This window comes from Trichechus manatus, unplaced genomic scaffold (assembly GCF_000243295.1).
Source record: "Trichechus manatus latirostris isolate Lorelei unplaced genomic scaffold, TriManLat1.0 scaffold00215, whole genome shotgun sequence".
Classification (NCBI taxonomy): Eukaryota; Metazoa; Chordata; class Mammalia; order Sirenia; family Trichechidae; genus Trichechus; species Trichechus manatus.
The window spans coordinates 3,453,398-3,463,320 of NW_004444151.1; the positions used below are offsets into that span (position 1 = coordinate 3,453,398).

A 9,923-nucleotide genomic window follows, 5' to 3' on the forward strand; every position below is an offset into this window, starting at 1 on the left:
TCATTCGCATCTGCCTCCTCCGCTGCACTGTAAGTCCTGGGAGACCAGAGTCTTGTCTAGGGGCTTTTCATTCTTTCCTTACTGCCTCCCACAAAGAAGACAACTCAATACATTACTTTTACAATGGAATCGAATATAAATATCAGTTGTTTTTAACATTATGGTTTGATTCATTGAATGTCTGAATCATAAATTCACCGTCTCCATTGCTTTTTAAGTGTGTTAAAATAGTAACAGCCTTACTCATACCAAGCTTAAAAATGGGCATAAGGATGAAAGAGAAGGATAATTATTATCAGAGCAACTAATATTTATTGACAGTCCCTGGGTAGTACAAATGGTTAGTGTGCTTGGCTGCTAACCAAAAGGTTGGAGATTTGAGTCCACCCAGAGGCACCCTGGAAGAAAGGCCGGGTGATCTACTTCCCAAAAAAAACAGCCATTGAAAATCCTACGGAGCACAGTTCTACTCTGACACAACTGGGGTGGTCATGAGTTGGAATCGACTCAGCAGCCGTTGGCTTTGGTATTTGCTGAGTGCTCAATATGTGCCAGGCAGTGTTCTGGGTGCTTTACAGCATTAACTTATTTACTTCTACATCTACCCTATGAGGTAGATATTTTTATTATCCCTATTTTAAAAATGGAGGAATAATTAAAGAGAGGTTAACGATTGTGCCTAATGGTACACAGCTAGTAAGTGGTGACATCAGGTTTGGAGCCAAGCGTACATTGTGGAATATGATTAGCTCCTTGAGAAAGACAGTAAGTAGGACTGAACAAACTGAAATTATAAGCCACCAGGTGGAAGACAGTGTGGTGTGGTCACAATTTTAAGTTATGAGGCCAAGCAGAAGTGATGAATCCAGAATTAAAGAACTCTGAACAGCAATTTTATTGGCACATTACTTTCCTCAGCCGGCTAACTCAGTTATTAGAGATAGTATTGCATAGTGGTTAGGAGTGAGGCTTCCCTGAGTCTGAAATCCTGGCTCTGGTCTGTGACCTCAGGCTCATTTGTTGTCTTCTCTGTGTCTCAGTTTCCTTATCTGGATAATGGAGGTAATGATAGTACTTACCTCATAGTGTTGTGTACTGATTACATGAGTTTGATACTTGAAGTCCTTAGAATGGTGCCTAACACATGGTGATTGCTCACAAACATTATTATTTATTTATTCCTCTTTCAGTCCACAAATGGTTTTGAACAGAGATCCATCCTACATGTTAAATCCCACTGTATACCACTTCTTGGGCACAGATGAGATCTGTTTTAACTCTTCTTCCTGCAGATGTTAAGAATTTCTCAGTGTTGCCTCGTTCTCAGTACTGTTGTCTCCTGTGTCTCAGACCCTCTCCCCTCAGATTCTTCCTCACAGTAAGTTCCTACTTACTCTGAGATAAGCTTAAAACTGCTTTTCTGTTCTTTGGGGTAAATTTGTTACCAATTGATACAGGGAATAAAAGACTGGATTAACTTAAATAGTGAGCCGTGAAAAAATTAGAAAAATATGCAACAAATATGTGCAAAGATAATTATTTCCCCATGGAGGAAATACAAATATGAGAAATTTAAGTTATAAAAGCACCACCAGAAAACTTCTAAGTTAAAAAATGGCAGGGAACTTTAGAGCTCATCTCGTTTATTCCCCTCACTTTGGGGAGACTGGGGATGGGGTGGGGATGGGTTGTGGCCCAAGGACCAACAGTCAGCTGTGACCAGTACCCACATCTCCAGCCTGGAACCAGCACTTTCTACTATATCTTAGAGAGTTGTGGATAGGATTTCAGTGGAACTTCTTATCCCTGGATATATGTTTCGGCTGCTACACACAGTATATCATTATCATTCAGTTAGCTTTCATGCCAGGGCATCATTACACTCTTTAGTAATTTACCACTGATTAAACGTGGCTGTCTCTGCCACCACAGAAGAGGTGTCTCACAGCAAAACTAGTGACAAAGCAAATGCTTAACGTGAATCTTTGGCTAAATCAACAAATAAACGTCCACGTTACCCCTTTGGAAACCCTGGTGGCATAGTGGTTAAGAATTACAGCTGCTAACCAAAAGGTTAGCAGTTCAAATCCACCAGGCACTCCTTGGAAACTCTATGGGGCAGTTCTACTCTGTCCTGTAGGGTCACTGAGTCGGAATTGACTCAACGGCAATGGGTTTTATAGTTTACCCCGTTTCTGTTCTTCGGCTGGGAAGGATGCTGGGTCTGGGAGTCTAGGGAGGGGAATATGACTTATAAGGTGAAGTTGCTTAAGTCGAAGAATTTAGAGAAGGAAGAAGCAAATTTGCTCTAGACCAGTTTTATGATGCAGGCTAGAGGGATTAGGAAGATTGGGAAGTGGTTAATAAGGACAGAAGTCAGGGAGAAGGTTCACAAGGAGATGGGGTGTAGAGGGTGGTTGGGGTTTTGTAGGTGGCAGAGAGGGAAGACATTCCAGGCATGGAAGTAAAAAGTAAAGATTGTAGGGTTATGGTCCAGTGAAGAGACCTGACTGACCAGAGCAGAAGTCTTATTTGGGAAAGTGGAGGGAAATAAACAGCTGAGGATTTGGTAGGCCTTGAAGACAGGAGTTCCCCGGAGGGTGCTTGAGGGTGATGCAGAAGTGGGGACAGTGATTGAGTGTTGGGCTGGATGGAGAGTGAGCCTAAGTGTTCGCCTCACTTTCTTTAGCAGACTAGAGAAATTCATTTTTATAACTGTGTGGGATGTATATCACTTTTACATAAATTTACTCACCAAACATCTTTTTATCTAATTTGTCCCTTTGCGCTTGCCTTAGAATTACAACTCTGCCAATGGACCTGGTTGGTTTTGGTTATGCAGCCCTTGTGACATTTGGAAGCATTTTGGGGTATAAACGGAGAGGTAAGTCCAAACCAAATTTTTGATAAAAGGGATTTGGCAGGGGATTGATGGTTATGCTAGGAGCAACTGAGGGTCTGTGAATCAAACCTGAAGCTAAACACAGCCTAGAGGTGGCTGAGGACCAGCATGTTGTGGAAGGGTTTCCTGGAAGGAAGGTGGGTTAGGTGGGCCTGGGCATAATGGACATGATGGAGCATTCCTATATGGGGGTTCTGGGCCTCTCCTTGCCATAAAATCCTAGTTTCACCTGTCATTATCAATTACATGAGTGATTGATTTAACTCGCTTATTATCAGATGAGGATTTTTTTGTTGTTGTTGTTTACATAACTGTGGTGTCAAAAAAACTGAGTTGTGTTACAAAGGAAAATTCATTAAACATGTTTCAGGCCACTTCCCTTTTCTCAGTCTAGTCACGGTTCCTGAGTCCTGACATCTGGAGGCTCGAAGGTTTAACTGTTCAGGACAGAACCATTGCTTGGAACAGAATCTCTCTATATAAGTTCAAAATACTTCTGCACCTTATTTTCTATTGTCATAATCTCCCAGTTAAAAATTGGGGGCAAGGGGAATAGAAAAAAATGGAGGCATAAAGAAGTCAGACTGATTGTCCAAGATCATGCAGTCAATGTCAGAACCACTGCTAGGAGGCAGGCATCTTACTCCCTGAAGCAGTATTCTAACCCCTGCATTCCTCTGCATGCAGGCTTCCTCTGCCTTGCATTTAGGGTCCAGCATAAAATAGTCATTTCTTATAAACTCTCCCTGAATAGACATGTATTTAATTTGGCTTTGTCCGGTTAAAATGCCCAAGTAGGAATATATTTGAAGATGCAAGTATCATATTTAATTTGGGATTCTCTTTCTGAACGCATCTCCTTGCTCCTCCCCCACCGCAGGTGGTGTTCCATCTTTGATTGGTGGTCTTTGTGTTGGATTTTTGGCTGGCTATGGCGCTTACCGTGTCTCTAATGACAAACGAGATGTGAAAGTGTCCCTGTGTAAGTAATGCATTTTTCCCAGTTATGGAAAATCAGACCTTTGGGGTGATTTTTTTCTGATACCCTACACTAAGTGTGAAGCCTTGGTGGTGCAGTGGTTAAGGGCTTGGCTGCTAACCAAAAGGTTGGCAGTTTGAATCCACCAGACGCTCCTTGGAAACCCCATGCGGCAGTTCTGCTCTGTCCTATAGAGTCTCAATGAGTTGGAATAGACTCGATGGCAACAGGTTTGGTTTTGGTTATACTACGTATACTAGAAAAATATAGTCAAATGGCAAGTGGCCGTATGCTGGTATTGAAGCTGAATACAACTCTTGTTCCTTTTTAGACAGACCAAATCAAAATTAATGGTACTGCTACCAAGCTTTCTAACAAAAGAATATTTCTATAAAACTTGTTACTAAAAAAATAAAATTAGAAAAAGCAGGGAATTGTTCCCAGATTTTCTGCTAGCTCTCTTGAATGCATATTTAGTATAGTTTTATTTTTTTTTTGGTTGCTATGAAAGTACCTAAAAAGACACAGCCTCGTATTATTTAATTTACAAACAGCTTTTAGATCCTGCTGTGTCTTAATACTGAATCTAGAAAAGCAAAGTTGACCCTTTTTAACTTCTTCCCTTGTTGGACTCAGTAGCAAAAGGTCCAAGGGGGAGTGGGAGGTGGGTGGGTATGGAAATCTGTGTGTGTTTAAAACCTCTACAAAACTTGGCTTTCCTTTGTCTAACTTGAAAGAGAAATACAGTGAAGGTCTGGAAAACAAGGCCAGGGAAATTGTCTCAATATGGCTGATTATTATTCAAAGTGCCGTGCTGGGGTTATGGAAGAAAATATAAATGAATGAAGACAAAATTGTATCAGTTCTATATCTGAGGAAGGGAAAGAGAATTTAGTTGTTTTTTGTTGTTGTTTGTTTTTCTTATCTTGACTACAAACTGGGGTGTTTTTTAATATTGAGATTGTATCAAAAGATAAAAAAATATATCAGCAAGATATAGATATAGCACGCTTTTTATTCATATGCATTTCAATAGTTTATACCTGTTTATTGTCAATCATTTTATTTTTTATATCAATAAACAATTTTCCTTTGAAGGCTATTTTTAAATTGTGACATCAGTCTCTTATATGAAACCACCTCTCTCTTCTTACTGGTACAGCTGCTAGAAGGCTGACGTGATGCTTCTGAATATAATATTATTGCTTAGACAGTTGTTATCAAATTCTCTGAAATGGAATGCTATATAAAAAGCAGTCAGCCTTCTTCCTAGTATTATTTTATTAATCAGATCTTACTTTTTAAAAACATTGATAATTTTCCTTAGCATTCAGTTAATTAAACATTCATTGAGTTGTCTCCTGTGGTTCCAAGTATACTGCCTAGTGTTCCTGATGCAAAGTCGAATAAGACAGTCCAAGCCTTCAAGGAGTCTTCTATAAATAGAAATATAGGTTGGAAAAAGACTGTCCCGTTTGAAGATATTTCAGGAATGTATTTTGTCATGTTCATTTACTCTAAACCTTCTATCGGATGAGCTAGGTTTATAAAGTATTTCAATAGAGCACTGTGTCTTTTCAAGGAAATAGCAACTCAGTATCTACACATAGTAGTTAGTTGTTGAGGGAAAAGCAGGTAGTAAGTATTAGAAAGCTGAAATGGTATCCATTTTTTCACAATCAAGCGTTGATAACATGTTGGAAACTCTGGCTCATGGATTGGTTGGTTTTTCAGTTACAGCTTTCTTCTTGGCCACCATAATGGGTGTGCGCTTTAAGAGGTCCAAGAAAATAATGCCAGCTGGACTGGTTGCAGGCTTAAGGTAAGAAAATGCTGTTTCGATCTATCATTTCCTCTGCCGTCGTATTTTGAAGTGCTGAATTTTGGGGCAAAAATCAGTTTTAATTTGAATGGTCACAGTAATTTTTTTTACAGTAAGCATGGCATAAAAACCTTTAAGTACCATGGATGCATTCAGTCTTTGGTTTACTGGTGTGCACGTGGACCTTTTTATTGGATCCACTTGTATCTGATAACATGTACACACTTATCTTTTTCAGAATAGAAAGCTAAATTCAGCCTCATTTCTCCTCAGGATCGACCTACCTTAGACAGTAGATGTATTCAGTTAAATCTAACACTCAGTTTCTCTTAGAGAATTGAGCATAGTGACAGTATGCTGCAGTTATTTTGAGTTTTAAGGGAGAAAAATGTAATATTTTTTAAAAAGATAAATAGGGAAACTCATGTTCTCTTAATTTGATCCGACCAGTAATTCTATCCATGAGGTCAGTTATATTTTGAAATAAAAATTTAGGGTAACATTTTAAGTTCTCCTTTATATGTTGAAGGAAACTCTGGTGGTGTAGTGGTTAAGTGCTACGGCTGCTAACCAAAAGGTCGGCAGTTCGAATCCACCAGGTGCTCCTTGGAAACTCTATGGGGCAGTTCTACTCTGTCCTGTAGGGTTGCTATGAGTCAGAATAGACTCAACAGCAATGGGTGTGGTTTTTCTGCAGGGTTTTATACGTTGACAGCCATAAAAATGTTTGTTTCCTTTGATATATATTTCCAGTCTTTAGAATTTATTCCAAAAAAAACGAGGTGGACACAAAGACTGATGTTCATTGAAACTTTATTTCTAATGGAAGACATGATAAACTGAAAGATTAGAAACAACGTAAAATCCTAAAATTTCACCAGTAAGGAAATGTTTCAATAAATGTTACATGTCCTTTTAATGGAATATTGGGTAGGCATTACATGTCATATTTTTGAAAACTATTTAATGACATTGGAAAACCTTAATGACATAATAAGAGATAAAAACAGTCTCACAGACAACCAAATATAGTGTGTTCTCAATTTTTAAAAATGCGTGTACACAAAACTAAGATAGGAAGGAAATACCTTAACACGTTAGTAGTGTTTGTCTTTGGGTGGGGATAATGAGTAATATTAATTTTCTTCTTTTCACGTCTATGTAGAGTTTTCTACTATGGCTGTGTATCATGTTTATTATTATGAAAAGAAAATGTGATTACAAAAAACTGCTTTCCAGTTATAGTCCTGTTCTAAAAATGTTTCCCACCACTTGATGGTGGGAAGCATCAGAAGTTGAGTTTACAGATCAAGAACAAAAGACCCCAGTATCTAAGATTATAATTATAACCCCTCCCCCCAAATTGCTCATTGAGTCTTTTTTCAAGTTGGTTTACTTTACTAGCTTTTGAAAGTTTTGTTTCTTTCCAAACTTCTCTCTCCTAAAACCTTATCCCAGATGTTCAGAACGCCAAGTTCTGGTTTCTCTCACGCATTCAGTGAGCATTGTCGGGGAGGTTAGCAAACAGGGATAATGAGACCATCCTTACGCCAAGGACTGGAAGGTGGAGAGAGCCTGAGAAGCCACGTCAGGTGAGCGTATGACCCTTTCTGTCTTATGCCATGTGAGAATGACCTTCCTTTTACCTTTCTTTTATTTTAATCCAGCCTCATGATGATTCTGAGACTTGTCTTACTGCTGCTCTGAGAATCTGAGGAACTGAGAGTGAACTGAATTCACATCATTCCACTGTAGCAGGCAGAGCAAACTCTTTGTATTTAAAAGATAAGCTTCAACATGAAATATCAAGTGTCTTATTTTATGTTACAGAAACAAAAGTAACACTGTCACTCCTAATGTGAACACTAGTTTGAGGTTGGTTTTCTGTTTTTTAAACAATTCTAACTGTCAAGCACTGTTGTTATTAAAGGGGCTTAAGAATCATGATGCACTGTCTTTCATTTGCTTTGTCTATTTTTATATACAGTTGATCCTCAATATTCACAGATTGCAATTTTGCAAATTTGCCCACTGGCTAAAATTTATTTGTAATCCCAAAATCAATGCTCAAGGCGCTTTTCCAGTCATTTTTGGATTTACACAGAGAGGCAAAAAATTTGAGTTGACCCTGCCAGCTTAACCAAGTAGGAAACCCAAACAAAATCCTTGGATGTACTTAAAAAATATCCCATTAATCCTAATGTAAATTCTAATGGTGCGAAGAGGTTTTTATCACAACCATGGCTTGGAAAAGCTGTTGTCACTAGGGTACTCCTCTTATCTGCCAACTGTCAAAGATGATTCAGAAGAACTTTCAGATTCGAATTGGCAACAGCTTATAGTCTATGACTATTATAAGGGAGAGTGGTGGTTCAGTGGTAGAATTCTTGCCTTCCGTGCAGGAGACCAGGTTCCATACCTCATGCACAGCTACCACCTGTCTGTCAGTGGAGGCTTGTGTGTTGCTACGATGCTGAACAGGTCATGCATGGGGTCGCCATGAGTTGGGGCTGACTCAACGGCAATTAACAACAACATGGCTGTTATACTGAAGTAGAAACTAAATGTGAACTTGACCAAAGAAATATATACTGTATCCGTCGGTAAAAAAAAAATTAATAAATTTAATATACTCATTTACTGTATGTCTCCCATCCCTCTTACCCCACCCTACCTACCCACACATACATCAAAAGCTGCTATTAAATTAGTGGTGTTTCTTATGTTTGATTATAGTTTAGAATTGAAAAAAATATGGTCATTGATTTTCTTTTGCTGAGTAAGGCTCTCTTGGAGCTCCAGGTCCCCCATTTTGAACATTGTTTCCTACTGTAAGATACTTAGTGATTGAAAGTTTAAGAAGCGAGTTTGAAGCTATACTGTGCCCTGAACCTTTTCCAAAATGTGGTGGAAGTGGGTGATGGTGATGTATGTGCTTGTTTCAAGAAATCCTCAACATCTATCTGCTTGCTTATGATTTTATTCTTTTACAATAAGTAGAACGCTAAGGAATTCTTATTTGGATGGTTCTGACTAATTAATATTTAATTGCCTTATGAGAAATAGAAAAGGAGTTCTCTGATTTACTTTCATTATGGCCTTATGATATTTTTCTGGGCACTGCTACAAATGTAAAGTGAAATATTTACTGAATTCCTTAGAGCTCTTCATTTGTTAATACTCAGCTACTACAGTGGCCATGTTTTTAAGAAACATGCCATGGTCCAGTTTGAATATTTTCTTCACAGTCTCCATGGATTTTTCATCCAAGGGGGGCTTCCGCTGGCTCCCAGGCTGGAGGAATTTGTTAATTGTGGGGATATGGCTGGTTCTGGCCTTGAATTCCTAAAATGCAAAGGACATTATCCATGAGAGAAGAATGTAGCAAAATAAACAGAGTAAAATGTAAATGGGTGTCCCTGCATGGAGCAAATGGTTAACGTGCTCGGCTGCTAACCAAAAGGTTGGAGGTTTGAGTCCACCCAGAGGCACCTCTGAAGAAAGGCCTGGTGATATACTTCCAGAAAAAAAAAAAAAAAAAAAAAAAAACAGAGAGAGCGAGAAAGAAAACGTTGGAAAAAAAAAGCTCGCATTGATTCACAATTGATCAGCCAGTGAAAACCCTGTGGAACACAATTCTACTCTGACATACATGGGGTCGCCATGAGTTGGGGTCGACAGCAACTGAAAAAAAACATTCTAAAATGCAAATGGACATTATCAATGAAAAAAGAATATAGCAAAATAAACAAAGTATAATGTAAATGAGGCACATTTTTGCATATGAGGAAAAGTATTTAAAATTTCTATTCTCCAGTGCTGGTGGAGGTAGGAAAAATGGAATTTTCATACATTGTGTGGCATTGCAAAGTGATGCTACCCTTGTAGAAAGCAAGTTATCAGTATTTCTCCAGAACCACACCATGTTCACAGGCTGTAACCAAGCCGTCTCATTTTTAAAATTGTGCCCTATCGATATAATCTTACATGTGGAAAAATCCACACCCATGAAGATGTCTTTGCAACATTATTTATAAAAGCAAACGTGCCAGAGCATCCTGATGTACAACTAATAAAAGAAATTTCTTGTTTTTCTTATGTCATAAGCATTTCTTTGTGTTGTTGTGTAATCCTTGAAAACATAACTTTAAGTGGCTGCGTAAAATTCTGCCTGAAGCATGTATCCTCCTTTATGTAGACATACCTCAGATATTGACATT

The 9,923-nt window shown here is 38.6% G+C and overlaps 1 protein-coding gene across 1 annotated transcript; it reads left to right on the forward strand.

The window, feature by feature from the left end:
- Positions 1-1,276: 1,276 nt before the first annotated feature.
- Positions 1,277-8,009, forward strand: TMEM14A (transmembrane protein 14A). The gene is made up of 5 exons (XM_004388724.2): positions 1,277-1,378; positions 2,799-2,884; positions 3,783-3,884; positions 5,616-5,703; positions 7,371-8,009. The coding sequence occupies exons 1-5, from the start codon at positions 1,293-1,295 to the stop codon at positions 7,408-7,410; spliced, it is 402 nt and encodes a 133-aa protein (XP_004388781.2). The 5' UTR covers positions 1,277-1,292; the 3' UTR covers positions 7,411-8,009.
- The last annotated feature ends 1,914 nt before the right edge of the window (positions 8,010-9,923 follow it).

Excerpts from the sequence above, each read along its gene's own strand:
- TMEM14A (XM_004388724.2), top strand. The coding sequence starts at position 1,293 with ATGTTAAGAATTTCTCAGTGTTGCCTCGTTCTCAGTACTGTTGTCTCC. Across the intron at positions 2,885-3,782 it reads TTTGGGGTATAAACGGAGAG|GTGGTGTTCCATCTTTGATT; the intron begins GTAAGTCCAAAC and ends CCCCCACCGCAG. Across the intron at positions 3,885-5,615 it reads AGATGTGAAAGTGTCCCTGT|TTACAGCTTTCTTCTTGGCC; the intron begins GTAAGTAATGCA and ends TTGGTTTTTCAG.